The sequence below is a fragment of the Setaria italica genome, chromosome VIII (assembly GCF_000263155.2).
Source record: "Setaria italica strain Yugu1 chromosome VIII, Setaria_italica_v2.0, whole genome shotgun sequence".
Taxonomy (NCBI): Eukaryota; Viridiplantae; Streptophyta; class Magnoliopsida; order Poales; family Poaceae; genus Setaria; species Setaria italica.
In genome coordinates, this window is record NC_028457.1 from 15744920 (window position 1) to 15764017 (window position 19098).

Below are 19098 nucleotides of genomic sequence, written 5' to 3' on the forward strand. Positions count from 1 at the left end.
ACACTACTACAGAACAAGTCATCGCAGACGGTCTATCATAGCCGGTTTTAGAGGAACCGGCCGGTTTTAAAGGAACTGGCGATGATATGATTTCACCGGCGGGTTTAAGCATTTGGAGGCTTATAGAGGTTAAAACCGACGGTGAAAAGGGGTATCACCACCTGTTCCAATTATAAACCGGCGGTGATAGTATAACTGCCAACTCCTAATAGGACTGGTCGGTGATGGGCTTCCCCGGACCCAAAAATTTGTTCCACACAGTTTACCCCATCCGCACCCATCCGCTCCCTTCCCTCCCCCATCTTATCCGCATCCTGCTGCCGCCTCCCTCTCTCCTTCGTTCCCCGCCGCGCCTCCCTCCCTCCTTCGTTCCCCTCCGCGCCTCCCTCCCTCCTCCGCTCCACCTCTCTCTCTCCCCGGCCCCCTCCCTCCCTCTCTCTCTCCCGCCGGACCTCCCTTTCTCCCTGCCTCCTCCCTCTCTCCCTCTCCCGTATGACCTCCCTCTCCCGCTGCCCCTCCCCTCCCCCCTTTGCTCGCCCCTCACTCGTGGTAGTGAGGAGTGGTGACAGCGCACGGGGATGCGGCCATGGGTGGCTGCAGCGGCCTCGGCGGGTAGATGTAGCCTCGCTATGCATCCCTCTCCTCTGGTATGCCGCCTCCCTCTCCCTCCCTCCCTCTCCGGGGCTGACGGCGGCGCCTCCCTTGTGGGCACGGTGACCGGATCCGACACCACCACGCCCCTCTCCCTCTCCCTCTCCCACCCTACAACTGCAGCGGCGAGCTCGGCCTTGGCGGCCGGTGGGGCTAGGGCTGAGGCAGCTAGCGACCGGTGATTTTTTTTTGTTCTTTTAATAGGCCTTCACTGCCAGTTCTAGAACAACGGATCCGAAACTGGCGGTGAAAGCCGATTTGGGGCCGGCAGTGATAGGGTGATCTGCAGTAGTGATAGCAGTAGCTATGAACCTAGAAAAGTCAAAATGATCTATAACTTGGGATGGAGGGAGTAGATATTTCGTGCATAGTTTTTCTGACTTATAAAAAATTTTAAATCCAATGTGATGCGCGTCATGTTTTCTTTTCTTCCAACTCTCTACAGTACATTTTATTCATTCAATTTATGTTCACCTTCTGCTCTAACTCCGGCAACATTTAACACATTTTCCTCTATCTCCCCGTGAAATCGGGCTTCTCCAATGATTTAAGGTTAGAGATTTTAGAGAGAATGGTGATCGGGGTAGCAAGGCTACCACCACCCTGAAAACGACTAGGGGGTGTTTGGTTCCTCTGACTTATTTTTAGCACCCATCACATCGAATGTTTAGATACTAATTAGGAGTATTAAACGTAGACTATTTACAAAACCCATTACATAAGTGGAGGCTAAACGGCGAGACAAATCTATTAAGTCTAATTAGTTCATGATTTGACAATGTGTTGCTACAGTAAACAGTTGCTAATGATGGATTAATTAGGCTTAATAGATTCATCTCGCTGTTTAGCCTCCACTTATGTAATGGGTTTTATAAATAGTCTACGTTTAATACTCCTAATTAGTGTCTAAATATTCGATGTGACACGTGCTAAAAATAAGCAAACGGAACCAAACGCAGGGTGCAGCTTGCTCTGATGGATTTAGTAAAAAAACTGCACATTGATCTAATGCAGCTGCAGGGAACAGCGGCTGATCAATAGGTGCAATCATTGAACGCGGGAGGAAGACAATAGGCCACGAGGGTGCGATGGGATAGAGGAAGCTTGCGATGGCTTTGAGTTATTTGTTACTTAGGGTGAGAAAGATGACCACAAGAAGAAAATGGGTCAGTCGTTTGATTGGTATATACAGTAATTTATTAGAATTCGAGTACAAGGAATGGACAAAATGCCCAAATATGACCTAGACAGCCTTTGTTTTTTGTTAGGACAAATAATGTTTTGCATACCCATTGGTATAGCTTCCAATACTAGATTTGCCACCGCTAAAACCGAGATTCCTTCAATGACACATAGCAGAATTGTTAATTCCTGCAATGCCATATTTAATAGCAGGTTACTTTTTTTAGTTTTAATCCCTTAGTTGTCACTTCAAATGGCACTGAAACGACCAAAGATTTAACTTAATTCCTGTTTGGATCCACCCGTATAAGTTTAGAAGCTTATTTGGCTAAACTTTAGATGGAGCTGTTCGGATCAACTAGTTAAATGCTGGTTATTAGTACTAGAGGTGGATGCGAAGCCAAAGGTGCATGCCAAGCCAGAAACTCGTGAGCTAGCTCGGCTTGGCCCGGCTCAGCTCGGTCGATTTTGTAACAAGCCGAGCAGCAGTTTTTCTCGTTTCGCTAACAAGCTGGCTCGAGCCAGCTTGCGAGCTGCTCGCGAGCCAAGCAAGCTAAACGCCTAGAGTCAAACAAAGGGAGCCGAGAAGCCAGCCGGGCGTAAATCCACTCGTCTGTTCACCTGCTCCGTTCCACCAATTAATTAATTCCCGTCCGCTCATATTCCCATCTCAAGACTAAGTGTTATGGAGTTGAAACTCCTCTCTCATCTGATGAAACTCTCCTCTTAATTATCTTGCCAAGTCAGCAATTTTGCAGAGATGTCATTAAATTTAATACCACGAAACTCCCGTGAAACCCACCATTGAGAATAAAAGTTCGTTCCACAGATACGTACGAGCAAGAGAGCAGGGGCAGCTAGCTTTCCGCCTCACAGGCTGTGTTGAATAATGATTGCTGCTAGTTATTTTATCTTTCATACAAGTCACGGCCCCAGTTTTCTATCATGCAATTACTTTTATCTGTTAGTGACAATACTTGACGTGCATGCATTTCAAAATTCAAACTCTACAATCTTTGACTAATAATTTACCCAACAATTTTTTATTTTTATAATATAAATTTGACATGGTTGGATTTGTAATCAAATGTACTTTCCAATGATTATAAGTTTATAACATAAATAAATGAATGACTAAAGTTTAATTTAGAAGACCGTGTCATGTTACACCGTGCCTTGTAAACAAGAATGGAGAGAATAGTTAGATGCAATCAAGGAACAGGTGCAAGGTGAAGTCTATGCTGCCTATGTCATCCATTGCGGCAACAGCGGCTAGTACAGTGAATTAACATGTTGATTGGAATCCTAAATTTATATCTAGCTCGTGAGCCTAACGAGCTAGCCCGAGTTATTAACGAGCCGAGCCGAGTCAGTGTTTTTGCTTGTTTTGTTAGCCGAGCCAAGCTGGCTCGTTAAACTAACGAGTCAGACCAAGCGAGCCGAGCTGGCTCGGCATCCAGCCCTAGTTGTTACCATGCTACCCTCCGGTGGAATTTCCCAGGTGGAGGGGCACTATGGTATTTTACCAGTCTTAGCTAGTTTAGCTGGGTTCAACCAGCTAAAAAATTTTAGCTGCAACTAAAATTTAGTTGGATTCTGTTTGGATGCAAAGTGGCTAAATTTAGCCAAGGATCCGAACAGGGCCTAACATTTGACACCGACACATGATCTTTCTATTCTACAATGTTTGTCTATAGCACACCGCTACATACTTATTAAATATCATTCATATATAATACAACAATACCTTTTACGTTCGACTATTTAGTTAGGGTAGAATGTGAAAAATATTGCAATAGCTATGAATATTATTGTAGAATGTTTTCTTCCAGGACTATGGACATATCCTAAAAGTCTAAAACACAGGGAGAGTAACAACTTTGGTCGTGCTTGATCTACCCAAACTGGGCCCCAAATTCCATTATGTAGCTGTCAGCTTCTGCTTGTAACTAGTGATAGGAAAGCGACTCTTCTAACAAGACTTTTAGAAAATATTTGACAAATAAAATAAAGCTAGGTAGAGTACAATTGACTAGGACTGGCCGGAGAAAGTGCTTCAGTGACTTGTACCGCTGCATATATGGATCATGAGAGAGCAAAGCCACGGACCGGCGTCGATCGTCCGCCGTTATTCATGCCGACCATTCCATGTTCCCACGATCAAAGAAACAAAAAAGGTGGATTCCAAACCTCAACTCTGCTTGTTATGTACAGTACTGCGTATGCAATTGTGCGTATCAGTGGCTTCACATCGAGCTGTCAGCTGTCACCAAAGGCCCTGAAAGCGACTGGATAGAGTTCAAAGTGGTGCGCTCTACATTTGTTTCATTTTTTTCAAGAGTATAAGATCAGCTAAATTTTAGCTGATTACATTAGCTGATATGGATTGAAACCTGACCCAGCTAAAGAAATTTAGCTGGTTGAATCCAGTTAAATTCAGCTAAACTGCTAAAGATCAAATTGTCCCTTCACCTTTCTCTGGGAAAAGTTTTTCAAGTGCGAGGGTAGGGTAGAATAGACAAATACCTCTTGAAATATCATTTAGCTACTAAACTTTAGCTAAATAAAAGAAAAATTTTAAGTTAGCTTGCTAAATTTTAGTTGGATGGATCCAAATAGAACATAAGTGACCTTGAAATGAACGTAGAATAGGACATAAGTGACCTTGAAATGAACGTAGAAGGGAACCAGAAGCTGGTGGTTATTCATATCCACCACCTTCTCCCTCGAAAAAATACAATCCTTGTATTTTAAAAATATTTCACAAAGATTGCAATTTTATGATTAACGCACGGCTGCACGCTTATTAATTTAGAAATTTATGGAGTGAATGAATATGTTTAGGTTTGTCCCAAGTCAAGTGTTTTACCTTTGACTATGAATATCTAAAGTTCTATATACATTGACAACAAAAGATTAGTATGCTAGATTCATTTTGAAAAATATTTTCACAACAAAGTGTCATCTTGTAAACCGTATTGATGTCCTAATTGACTTACATTCTCGATTGGATGCACTTACGCTAGAGGTAAAACTTCTTTGTCGTCTCCAGAATATTCCTAAAGTGTGAAGTGAAGCGCAGGCAAACATGTGTGTGATGGCGTTAGTAGGGTCTGAGTATGGCGTGCATCTAGAATGCAGTAATTATTCCAAATGAAATTTGAATCGTGAGGTTAGCTGGCATGGTTATTGTGTCTGGCTTATTACGAGTACTTGATTACTGCCATGTGTTTCATGGTAAACTCCTTTCCCCAGCACGACATATACACATTTTACCTGCTGTCATGCTTGTGATATATACCTGGTAAACAAACCGTGGATGCATTTGCAAACATGAGAATTATTCTTTGGAATCTTAGGATACTAAATAATCTTAAGGGCTTGAATCTTATTCCCTTATCCAAACAAATCCAAAAGTTCATCTATTAGTGAGTGGGCTGGCATTTTTTAAAAAGGTCAAGTGCCAATGGGACCCGTTAAAGTGAAATGGATCGGATGAAGTTTGATTTAATATACAAGGAATGCGAATAAGAAGCAGTTTGTGTTCGTGTTCCGCTGATGTCATGAAAGTAGTGGCACTGATTAACATACCTAACAAATGCAAATGGTTGCCTTACTCGATTTGCACGCGCGCAAAAACGTGCATGCTCTTATTAACAAATGGACTCACAGGGACTTATCCATATGCTAATCATTTTGTACTGAATATAGCATGGACTGACATGACCAATCCATCAAAGTGAGCACGTAAGAAACATTGGATGCCAGTCTAACGAACGAATTGCCCTCCACGAAAAGACACTTGGTAGAGAACAAAATTTTAGACCTACTGTGTACTAACTCCACTTAAGAAAACGCGGAGAAGAAAAACAAGCTCTATAGCTTATCTGTAATGTCATACTTAAATGACTGAATTCCTTTTGATAATGGATAATGTTCGGGCATCAACCTCTTCATAGAAGAGGCATAAGTCGACTTTTGATAAGATGGTCCCAGAGTTACGACAACAAACTCTATGCGTGTATCACAAGAGAGAATGTGAGAACAAGTTCTAAATTATGTGCCATATTTAAATGACTACAAGCAAGCACGTACTTATATCTAAGCGAATGAAATGAAAAATGCAAATGGACTTTGTTCTCAATCAACGTTATATACCTAAATAGTTGTAACAATGTGGCAAATTAACATTTACTCTATTCATTATAGTCAATTTTTTGTTGGCGACTATATGTCGCATTTGTTGAAATGCAATAGATAACTATCTATCGCGCACCTATAGGACCCACTTATCAGCGACACATTCCTCCTCCTTCCTCTTCCTCCATCCCGAACCCATCCACTCCCCCGCTGCTTCCTCCTCTCCCTCCTTCATCTTCCTCCGCTCGTGGCCGGCGCTGCCAGAGTTAGGGGCTTCAGGGCTGCTCGGGGAGGTCTAATGGCTGCTGGTGTTAGAAAAAGGGTGAGGCTCGGAGGGAAGACCGGCGGCGGAAGTGAGTTGCGAGGCGGTGTGGCACGGCGTTGGGACGCCGCTGGCCGGGGTCGGCGGCTTGTTCGTGGCCCTGGGGTAGGTGGAGGCAAAGGTTAGGGTAGTGGAGATGCTGTCGGGCTAGGGTGGTGGATTTTTGGCAGTGCGAGCTGCCGCAGATGATGGAGGGCGGTGGAGTGGGGGTGAGTAGAGGAGAGGGGTCATGGCGGTAATCGAGAGTTACACTATGGGAAAGCTAAAAATTGCCGAGTGTTTTTTCTTTGCCGAGTGTTTTTTTTCGAACACTCCGCAAACAAGCTCTTTGCTCAGTGCCAAGCTAAAAACACTCGGTAAAGAAAAAACACTCGGCAAATCGGGGCTTTGCCGAGTGTCAAAAAAAAAACACTCGGCAAACCCCCATCTTTGCCGAGTGTCAAAAAACACTCGCCAAAGAGGGGGCTTTGCCGAGTGTCAAAAAAGACACTCGGCAAAGAGGGGGGTTTGCCGAGTGTTTTATTAACACTCGGCAAAAAAATAATTTTTTTCCTCTTTTCACCTTGAAATTTTTTCTACTCCCCACATACAACATGTGGTACTCCATGTTAAAATTTGGTATATTTTTGGATTTATTTGCTATATTTATTTAATTAATTGCATTTCAAGGAAATTTTTGGTATAAGTCAAATTTGAACCGCAAGTGATTCAAATTATGGAACAAAATGAGTAAAAAAATGATATTCATGTTATGTGGCCCAATTTGAGACCTGACCCATGAAATGAAAATAAATTTTGAACATCTTGTTCAGGAAACACGACCATAAACGTGTGGCAGTAGTATTTTTAAATTGTAAAAAAAATAAGCAAAGTCTAAAAATCATGAGATTTGTAATGATGTGATGATATAATACATGGAGGCTGTGGAAAAAAATTGAGAAGGTTTTGCACATTTCATCATGTACGATGATTACAAACCGAAGTATCTCAGAAGAAGAATAGTAACTTTGAGAAGGATTCGATAAGATTTAGGGTTGAAGTGACGGTCGAGTTTGGTTTGACTACACAACTTTTTATATAGTCAATAGAGAACATATATTGTTTCATGTGAAAATTTGGTATTTTTTTGAAAATGTTTGATATTTTTTAATTTTTTTTAAAAAACACTTCGCCGAGTGTCCTACGTTAGACACTCAGCAAAGAAACCCTTTACCGAGTGTCCACATAGGACACTCGACGACTTTTTTCTACCCACCTCCCCTCACGCCCGCCCAAAACACCCCACCCCCCACCCGCACCTCCCCTCACGCCGCCTCGCCCCTCCCCTCACGCCCCCTCCTCCTCCCCTCACGCCGCCCCCCTCCTCCTCCCCTCCCGCCGGACGCCGCCTCCCCTCTCCCCTTCTCCCCTGGCGGGGACCAAATCCGGGCGAGGATGGGAGGGCAGCCCTCCCTCCCCCGGCAGACGGGCCCGATCCGGGCGGCGGGGGCTAGATCCGGGTGAGGATGGGAGGCGGCCCTCCCTCCCCTGGCCGGATCCCCTCCCCTCGCGGCCGGATCCGGTGGCGGCCGGTCGCCCCCTCCCCTTCAACTCGGCGACAGGTGGCGTCGCGGCGGGTGGCCCCCTCCCCTTCTCCTCGGCGGGTGGCGGTGGGTGGCCGGGCGCCCCCTCCCCTTCTCCCCGGCGACGCGCGGCCCGCCCCTCCCCTTCTCCCCGGCGGATGTGGCGGCGTTGTAGGCGGCGGCCGTGGCGAGGCGGCGTGGTGGTGGGTGGCAGTTGTTGCGGTGGTGGAGGCCGGTGGGCGGCGACCGTGGCGAGGCGGCGTGGCGGGCGGTGGCCGTGGCAAGGCGGCGTGGTGGCGGGTGGCAGTTGTGGCGGTGGTGGAGGCCGGTGGGCGGTGGCTGTGGCGAGGCGGCGGTGGTGGAGGCCGGTAGTGGTGGCGGCCGGCGTTTTTGGTTTTTTTTATTTTTTTCGAAAAATATGTTTGCTGAGTGTTTTTTGTCACTTAGCGAAAGCTTCGCCGAGTGCACGACATAAAACACTTGGCAAAGTTAACTTTGCCGACTCAAAATTTGCCGTGTGCCGTTTGCCGAGTGTTACACTCGGCAAACGTTTCGCCGAGTGTTTTTAGGCACTCGGTGAACTTTCTGTTTCCGGTAGTGTTAGGTCGCTGCGACGGATGTGGCAGTGGGAGCCACCGGAGTCGGAGGAGAAAAGCGGTGTGGGGGCGATGAGCTCGTGGGCCGTGTGCTAGTGGGAAGTCACTGAAGGCGACAGTGGTGATTTTGTCGCCTTTCAGTGATATATAGATGCATGCCAAATTTTCCCAACAAAAAAAATAAGTATGACTTCTCTGATACGGATGTAAATACCCCCTGATACTCTGTCCACGTCTTCACGAGGAAGCAAGCATATACCCCATGAGCCGCCATGTGCTCTGCAGTGACTCAAGGTGTGCATCTTGAACATGAAGTCTCAAAAGTCTCCGCCCCACTTTCTACTCTGCCGAACCACCACGGTTGAACGACCATGAGCAGGCTTCCACCTCATCTTTTCTTCATGCCAACTCTGACGTGGAAGCCATTGGAAACAAACTCCGATCCGTTCTAGACCCTATTCATACCATATGGAAAAGAAATTTGTTTTCTGGGCAATCAGTGCTCTGAGAATTTTTTTTTTCTTTGAGCTTTTGGGGGTTAGCCAACATTATCGATTAGTTACACAAGTCATTGAGGTCATCTAAAACATCAAACAACAATTTATCTGCTCATTATACAACTTGCTGTTATTGGACTTCTCAGAAAAGAAATATCAGAAAATCCAGATTGTTTGGTCATCCTTCATACCATCATATAGAGTAAGAAATAGTGTAATTTTGGATCGATGTCCCGTCCGGCAATGGTGGGTATATATCTCTATCCTGATTTTTTTTCAGCTAATTTAACTACAAATGAACATCAAACTTCAGAATTAAGCTCTAAATCAAATAGAACCACCGAACCCAGTTGCCTCATTGAGACTTACAGATTGCCATAATGATTCTCCACATGGTCGCAAAATTAAACCAGGAGCAAGGATTAAGTACAGTTTATCAAGAAGGATACGCGTTGCACCAGTTAGGCAGAGTCAATGGGTAAATAGTGGTAGTGTCTGTTCTCTCTCTATATATTATCTACGGCATTTTTTTATGTGGAGTTCATCTCAGTTCTGTTTTGCAATCTTAGGTTCATAATGCCTTGGAAGAATTATTGTGTGAAAATGATTTGCAAAATTCAATTGTTGAGCTTGATCTGACCGACAAAAGAAATTGTGTTAATACCGTAGCATCAAGGTCAGAACATTGACAATTTAAAAGGAAAAGAGGAAACGGAATGATAGACTTGATGCCCTGTAAAATGTCGTCGTGCAACAGATACATTTTAACCCAGGTGGAAATCTTGAATCAACTATTGATGCAACTATCTCACGAAAACACTGCAGCAAGCAATTAATTAGTCGATATTTGGACAAGTAAATTTAGTGTCTGAACCTAGAATTTACATTTTTTTAGCTTGAATCTTGAAAATAATGTTGGAAAATTAAATGTTAGTTAAAAAAACTAATCTTCTTGTTTGTGTCCTGCATGATATGATTACTAGCTTGATCAAATTGTGTACCCACATGTCTCGAACGTGTTAATGTTTCTTTGGTAAACTGTGGTTACTTGTAACTTCAATCATTTTATCGACAATTCAAACATCATTAATTATATGTGTTAAAAATAAGATGTAACCAACTGAAATATAATACTTCAAGTAACTCTGACTAAAGTTGTTAAAACAGTGTGGGAGCATGCGTTCTTCCTTCACAAAATCGTTTGTAAGATTTATCATAGACGAAATCCCTAGAAACAAGCTTACTTGTTAGTGAAATAATATTTGACATTGCACGGATATCATAAAAAAGATTATCTTACCTCCCAATCTCGCTACACGAAAAATCCAATTAACTTTACGCATAAGGTAACTCTACGCAAGAAATCCAATTAACTTTATGTAAGTTAGATTTGCCCTACTAGCTATTTCATCCGTGATGTTATCAACCTTATATTTGAAACAGAACTATTGTGTTTACAGAAACCTAAAATGACATTATACATTTGCATTATTTTTTGCTAACAGTGTGTGACATCAAAACAGAAATTAGCCCTTCTTTTCTTCACAAAATAGTATTGATGACAAAGTGTATATATAAACTAATATCAGTATCTCTTGAATTGTCCGTTACCTTTCATGTACATTATCCCGTCTATTATCTGCTTTCCTCTCTTCCCTATCTCATTTTCAACAAAAAGAATATAATGAATTTACAAGGGTATCTGTGTTTCATATCCCTCAAAAATCATGGGAATGAAAATGAACCCTGTATCAGTATTCTACATCCCCATGGCCTGTACCAACTCACCAACTTGGATTGCAGCCATTTGCCACCTCCAAGTATCAAAATTTTGCTGAAGCAAAAACTTCCTAGCCTTGCTTACAAGATCCTCCCCATCCTTCTTCACCTTTGCAATCTTAGGGCACTTGAGCAACCCTAAGTAGGCCTCGAGGTCATGCACGCAAGCAGGATCTCTCGCTTTGAAGAAGTCCAGGGCAAGCTCAACGCCGACATGCGTGTAACACGCGCAGCTCCATGGGAGCTCCAATCTCCCTCCCAAAACCCTAGAGTTCTCGTTCAAGAAAATGCCGGGCAACTTGGTGATGGGGTCATTGACGTTCACCACCCTCAGCACCTTCACCCCGAGCTCGTCGCACCGGTTCTTGAACCCCGTGTTGCCGACCCTCGGGCCGGCGAAGGAGTAGACGGTGATCGGCACGGTGGCGCCGCTGCCGTCGCGGTTGAGACCGAGCTCGGCGAGATCGTAGCCGAGGAGGAGTGCGAGGGAGCTGCCCATGCTGTGGCCAGCAAGGGTGATGCTGAGCTCCTCGTGCTTGTACTTGTTGATGAGGCGTGTCACCTCGGAGAGGAGCTGGTTCCGGCAGCTGCCGCAGGTGAAGCGGCAGGTGGCGTCGTCGGAGGTGTAGACGGAGAGGAACCCCGACTCGACCTTGACGTCCGGGCGGGGGTCCGCCGGGTCGAACCTCGCCGGCTCGAGGGAGCTCATCATGTTAGCGACCCATTCCGAGCCGGTCACCGTGCCGCGGAACGACACGGCGATGTCGCGGCGGCCGAGCCGCCGCGCCGTCTCGTCGGACGCGACGGCGACGTACCCGATCCACCGGCTCGGGCATGGCCGACCCGCAGCGCCGGGGAGCGCGACGTCCGGCGCCGCGTATATGTACCGCGTGACGGCGTACCCGGCGCCGGCCATGCCGACGGCCTCGAGCATCCGGGTCTTGCCGTACTTGCAGTTGAGGTAGCGTTTGGAGCCGGCGTCGAGGTCGAACGCCTTGTACGTCGACGCCACGAGCTCGCCGTACCGGACGATCTCGGCGCGGAGGAGCGGGTGCAGCGGCTCCACGAGCCCGGCCCAGTCGCCGCCGCCCTGGATCTCGCGCCACATGCTCGCCAGGGTCTCGCCGCCCTTCTTCTTCGCCGCTCTCTCGGCGGGCGAGACGACAACCGGAGCCGCCGGCGCGGCGTGCCTGACGTTCACGGCGATGGACGGAGCGGACGACAGGCGCGTCGTCTGCGGCGCGAACGTGGAGGGCGGCGCGGCCACCGCCGCCACGGCCGCAGCGGTCGTCGACGCGCTGCCACGCTGCTGGTGCGGCGGCTTCGCGCAGAGCCCCGGTGAAGGCTGAGGCATTGGGAGGTGCACCGCCATTGCTGGTCGACGATCGATCGGGTGCTTGTCGTGATCGAGCTATCTGAAGAGGATCGGAGAGGAGGTTGGGGAGAGACGGAGAGCGAGCTCGGAGCTTGGCGGTTGGACTTGGAGGGGACCTAGGCGGGGGTTCTCGAGCTTATATATGTGGGAAAACCAACGCGGCTGTGTCCGTTTTCTCGCGAGACGTGTTGGCTAGTTGGAAAGCGAGAGAACGGAGCACAAATTGCACGTTGGGCGCGGGGATTTGACTGGCGCGGGAGCAGCGTGGAACTGATGGCTCCTATCCTTTTCACTCACCCTTTTCCTTGGCCTTTTGCGCTTGGGTCCATCAACTCCGACAATTTAAAAAAATCAACCTTTATTTTTTTCTTCAACCAATTAATATGGCTAAGCATTACTATTTATTTAAAGGAACAAAATCCAGAAACTAAATGCACATTTTTTATTTTACAGGGTTTTTCCTGGTTTGCTAAATACTAATAAGTATTATTTCTTTTTAAGATGTGCTATGGCACCTGACCCATTTCATCCGTGTCCTCTCGTCATCCCCACGTTATATGTTATCCTAGATGACAAATTCTCATCACTGACAACTAATATGCCCATTTTATTTAAGACTTTTTGGACATCCTATATATGTTCCCTTCTCGTCTCAGTCAGTGATAATGGATTTTAACTGCAAGCAAGTAAATAACAAAAATTGTATGTTATGTCTGAATGTAAAGTTTAAAATTCTAGACCTTGCAAATATGGAAAAAATAATACATGTTTCATATTTGCTTTTTTGTGAGTGATAATAGGAATCTCTAACACATAAGTGTGTAGGAATAAAGTGGAAGCCAGATCATCTACTCTCTCTCACAGTCCAATGTATCATTCCTATAGAATGAAGTGTTCTACGTCATACTTGTATCACTACTTTTGGTTGGTTTCGAATGCCTTCTATCCAATCTACATGAAACCGTGTAAGCGATAGTATTTCTTAAGGACCATGCTTTGCTAGCCCCAACAGCTAACGTCTATCCATTACGCAGAAAACCCTTTCCGAAAGGGAAAGAAAAGAGCGCTCAGAATGTTCTCCTCACCAGTCTCCAACCACACCAGCTCGGAGACAAAGTGAGAGCGTACAAGATGCTGTCCTCCCGTCACGAGAAAAAACATAAATTGCACATACGTCAGGGACCCATGTGCGAAAATTCTCGAGTGGTCGGTAGGGGCCTCTCCTGGCTCCACGTTGCGGTCGTGCCGTGCGCGATCCTTGTGGGCCCGCGGGCGGGCGGGAAAGTTGGGCCCCGCAGCCTTTTTTTTTTGTTAAATGGGCCCCGCAGCCTTAATTATACCCCCGCTCGTGCTGCAGGCCGCGCCGCTGCTACTCGCGACGCGGCACGACGACGCGAGAGGAGGCCGGAAGCCCATTTGCTGCTGCTGCCCGTACGGGTACGACCGCCGAAATTGAGCGAGGGCGCAGGAGTGTTCCTATTTCCCACTTCCTTGGCCTTTCTATGGTCACGAATTGCGTTTGACCGGCTGGCCGATCGATAGTGTATCTGTTCTGAGAGAGATTGGGAGGTGTGCTTATCACTATGGATATAGGAATTTAATGCAGTAAGATCGATGGGGGGTTTTGCTTTTGGAAAGAGCAAAGAAGAACGGCATATACTTTGGTTGAGTTGAACCGACACACAAAACACATTGTTAAGGTGATTTCTCATGATGAACATGAGAAATTAAGCCACACATTTAAGGAACTTATGCTCTGTGTCAGCATATATATCTAAGATAGTGTTTGGTTCGTGCTAAGGTAATATAAACGCAAAGGGAATCAGATTACAATGTATTTAGAGGTGGAATAGGTGATTGCCCTCTTTGTTTGGTTGCACTCTGGTAACGTAATCAGATTACTGTGTGGGTGCTATATCTGATTACGATGGGGGAGGAGGGGTAACAAGCTTGTATAGATATTATTTAGGTAAGGGATTCGATTACAGTGTCAATTGATTGCAAACCACCGCAACCAAACATATGTAATGGGATTCGTTACCTTCAGTAATCAGATTACATTACATTTGAGCCAACCAAACACTACCTTAGTTCATTTTACTGGCATCTAGGGAATGAAAATAGATACTGGAGTTTTATAAAAAGAGTGTGAGGCCCGGTTTATTTTCCACTCCTGTATTATATAATCCAGCCTATATTTTTTCAAACTTGGAAAGTAAGTATTATTCTGGAAGTAGGTAGCCGTAAAAGTAAAAAAGGAGGATTTTTATTTTAGGTATTCCCTTTCCCAAATTACAATTAGATTATAAAAAATATGGATCAGATTATTGTAACACTGGTAAGAAACGAGCATTAGTTCCAACTGTGACTAATCATTCGGCCTTTAATCCCGGTTGGTAAATATCAGAAATTCTCGAGAGCCCCACGCCCCCCACATGCACAATGTCGCAAGTTACATGTCACACAATTTTTCACGTAAAATATGCGCATACGCGGTGGGTGGGATTCGAACCCATGACCTCAAGCCTCGCGCGTAACTTCCTTACCATCTCACCTACACAACACATCTGATTCAGTAGGGGTTGCAATCCTTTTGTATTAACCCGTGGGGACCCTTTCGTCCTAGTTGGTAACACCAACCGGGACTCCTTTAGTCCCGTTGGTATTAAAAACTGGGACTAAAGCCATCGGAGGCTTTAGTTCGGGTTTGTAACACCAACCGGGACTAAAGGATCACCTTTAGACTAAAGGTGTCGCCACATACGACCTTTTTGTTGAGGATCACCTTAACCAACTGGGTTAAAGCCTCTTTAGTCCGAGGTAAAAAACAATCGATATTTTTGTTGAGGATGGAATGTCGTAGTTCTACTAGTGTAATCCAATAAGCTACCCTCTCCAAGCTTATTATCGATTATAAGCTAGATTATATAATATAGCATGAGAAACAAACAGGAACTTAGTAATGGGCACATGTTTAGTATTTTTTGACATCACAACACTTTCGCTTACAAGGCTTCGTGCTTAGCATGTCTTTCCATTTTATTTATGAAATATATGCTATGTGTTTGGCATCTATGTTATAGTCATGGACTGAAACTTGGAATAAATTTATTACATGTTGGAGCTAATATCTACTACTTCAGTCTACATATATAAGTATTTCTAACATTCAAAATTTATCCACAGATGTTACCATTTCTTGCATAATCCACCCCTCCCTTGTCATTAATTTATCCACAAACTTTGGCATGGTTCATGCAAAGACGCTCCTAACTCGATTTTATGAAAACGTGTCTATACCTGTAGAGATGAAAATAAAACTTAACTATAAACAAAGCCTACCTACACAGTGTCTTCTAAATAGTGATCTTAGTGATTTGTTAGCAGAAAAGGAAGATAGTAATTGCATTTCTGTAATCTTGGTGGCTGGTCATTTTCCTTTCTCCTTAATTTGTACTATTTTTAAAAAAATGCTTACGTGTGGATGGAGAAGTATAAATAAATACCAGCACACTGCTGGGGAAAGTGCCTTTAAAAACGGGTCAAAACCCTCCTTTAGTACCGGTTGTGCAGTACCGGGAGAAGTATAAATTTATGTTTGCAACCGGTATTTCTAAGTCGGTACTAACGGATCTCTTTAGCACTGGTTCAAATAACCGGTAGTCAAGGGAGTCTTTTAGTACTGGTTGGGGAGACAAACCGGTACTAAATTGGCTGCCATGTTGTTCGTGGTCGAGGCCAATTTAGTACCTGTTGGTCTCCCCAGCCGGTGCTAAATTCTTTTTCGTTTCTATTTCTTTTCTCATTTTCTTTTCTATTTCTTTATTCTATATTAGTATTTCATATTTATTTCCTTTACGTATACTGCTCTAATATGCTAATATATAAAAAGTTGTATTTGGTTTATAATATTACATTTGAGATAATATTATACTTAGACATATTTTGTATACATATATATGAATAATATTTCATTGGATCAACTTTCCAAGTTCAATTTGGATCGACTATTCTCAACCTGAGTTTGGACGGTGATGCAGATTTGATCCATCATTATCGAACTCTCCCGCTTGATTTAGTACCTCGTCTAGAAGAAATCCAATGAGTTATTCTTGAATTATCCAGATTTTTTCCGTCTCGAGGATCCTTCATGTGCATAATCTATGTCATTAGCAAAGGTTATTATATTAGATCAATGGATCTGCACAATTAGAACTAATTTATTATTAAGAAACTTCTATACGTACTCTGAATTCGTGGTCAGTTATACGCTTGGGACATACAAGGCCATGGATGAACTCACATACGTAGTATCCGCATAAATTATTCCCCGGATTCTATCTCAAACACTATATATGTGGCAAAAAAAGTTATGAAGTATTTGTTATGCTCAAGGAAGTGACACGAGATGCGCAAATTTAATACATACCAGGAATTCAGAGTGGACTTGAAGTTGCTCCTTGAATTCACCTGAGTGATGTTGATGGAAGCGAACCCATGCTTTGCTAAGCATGTCTATAAGGTAGGTGTATTGATTTCTTGGTCTCCTCAGAGAGTCCACGATATAAACCATGCTTCGATCAACCACAATAATAAGGAGTATCCAGTGGAAGCTATACATATATGCATAGTGAAAAGCTATTTAGTCTTATTTTTAACTGCTAGTTCGAAAAATAAAAGAAATGGGAAACACGCTCACATGAAGTTGTACGGCAGAAGTATGTACTTCTTGTAATGTTGCTTGTTCAAGAAATTATATATATTCTTCAAGGTCCGATATTGATTTATCTCTTACATTTGCCTCATTTATAACATCCGGGTCCATGAAGCCAGCGTCATACAATCCTATCCTCCGGCAAGCTTGAATCTCCATCCTGCATGATATAAAATAGAATAGAAGATAAGACATCGCACAATGACTAGAGCGGGAATTTTAAAGTTAGAGAAAATTAAACACTTACAGAAATCAGGAACTAATGAGTGATTTCTCAAGTGCATCTTGATTGTAAAAGAAATAAATTTCCTCGAGCGGCACATTTATAATGGTATCACCATGAAAATAATGCTGATCTCCATCCGAACTTCTAGCATGAGTAAACTGGTGGCTGAAGCCTCCATGTACCACTGGTGCAATTTGTACATCTTCATTGGAAGATGGTCCACCAACTACGACCACAGAAGCTCTTTCCCTAACTCAATTTCCATTTACCAGCCCTATGGTGCTTTGGGATGTGATCCTCCCCTCGAAGTTGAGCTAGGGTGAGATTTGTATCTTTGGGGAAAAGAAGCACGTTCTTATCAAACTCCGAAAGCACCGAGAGCGTGGCAATCGATTGGTTGGATTGGGTTCCGAGTTGTGGAATACTTGTCCCACTTTTCTTCTTCTTCTGAAAACCCTTTGTTATAGTGCGGTCATAGTCAGATAGCGGTGGTTTCTCTGACTTTTTCTTTTTCACTAACTCCATGTGTCTAATGAAAGTCTGAAATTTAACCTTATCAAGTGGTGGATCTTTCTTCACGGGAGGCTTTGGTGCGAAGTGAACTTTAACCTGAGCATCAGTCAGATCATAAGGTTTCTTGGGATCCGGTTGCTTCTCCTTCGGCTTCTTCTGCTTCTTCTTTGTAGCCTTGCTCATAACAGGGAGAGGTGGACTCATGCTAGGATCCTTGACAGCTGGTGGAGAGCATGGACCCATGCTAGGATCCCTGTCATCTAGTGGACTCATGCTAGGATCCTTGTCATATAGTGAAGAGGGTGCCCTGGCAGATGGCGTAGGTGATCTTACGCTTGAGCCCTGAGGAGATGATCCCAAGGTTGAGGAATTCATTATGGAATCCTTGTGTAGTGCTTGGGCCATAGAATCCAACCGTAGATGGCTTGTCCTAAATTCTTTTCCCCATCACCTCCAAGTACCTCCAATTCGAGGTCAAACCAACCGTCAACCACCCGGTCAACCCCAACTTTAGCGTAACCGCAAGCTGGAATCTCCACGCCATGAATTGTTTGGCCTTGTGTCAGTTGTTCAGCCACACCATAAGCCACCACGATGAGCTTGTTTTTCATGGGATAAACAAGCTCACAAGGGGCTCTCCTAGTGATGTCATCCATGGGGTGCTGTTGGTTTTCCTCAACCATGTCAGAAGATCCTCCAGCTGGGGTTTCCATGGAAGTGATGCTTTTTCGACGCTGAGAGGGGCTTACGTCAATATTAGCCCCTGATGATGCAGCTGCTTGTTCACTAGCATATTTTCTAAGAGCTAGAGCCACACGCCGGTCAATTGTTTCCTCCATTCTTGCCTCTGTCAAAGCTACGTGCTCCTGTAACTCTCGCAGTTGTCGTGCATGTTCGGCCTTACTTCTTTGGCAACTTCTGTAGGAATCAATGTGCCTCAGCAATGTCCAGGGTGTTCTGGATTACCTAGTGCCATAGTCAGCTCGTCCTTCTCTCGATCAGGCATGAAAGATCCTTTGTCCGTAGCCTTTATTAACTCAACAAGTCTTGTAGCCACTTCTCTTAATCCTTGGCCGAACACAAATGATCCATCTTCGGGATTGAGCGTGCTGTCATGACCATAATACCAATTCTTTGCTCGCTGTGACCATTTCGAGAGTCTGCGGTACTATTCCCCTAGCAATTATGTCATCTTCCATCCTCTACTATTTCATGATCCCCTTCTTGTAACCTCTTGGCCCAAGGTGATGAAAGTATTTATTCTTCTAAGCATTGTCAGTGTTGGTTTTAGTTGCCTTCGCGCGCTTTTGGGACTGCTTGAACTACACAAACGAATCCCAATGATCTCTTAACTTTTGGTGCTTCGTGAAACCTGGGGTAAGGCCCTTCTTTATGTAGTCTTTGTTCAGGTTCTTCTTGTTTCAAGCTCCAATCTTTCACTTTTGCTTCATCTATACCTTCGAACGTGAAGCTTTCTTTTATCCGCTCCCATATCATTTTCTTTCTCGCTCAGGGACCATGCTTATGGAAACCGTGCTTGT

The 19098-nt window shown here is 44.5% G+C and overlaps 1 protein-coding gene across 1 annotated transcript; it reads right to left on the reverse strand.

The window, feature by feature from the left end:
• Positions 1-10526: 10526 nt before the first annotated feature.
• On the reverse strand, positions 10527-12189 carry LOC101762663 (phospholipase A1 EG1, chloroplastic/mitochondrial). The gene has a single exon (XM_004979131.1). The coding sequence runs from the start codon at positions 12099-12101 to the stop codon at positions 10710-10712; it is 1392 nt and encodes a 463-aa protein (XP_004979188.1). The 5' UTR covers positions 12102-12189; the 3' UTR covers positions 10527-10709.
• Positions 12190-19098: the final 6909 nt, after the last annotated feature.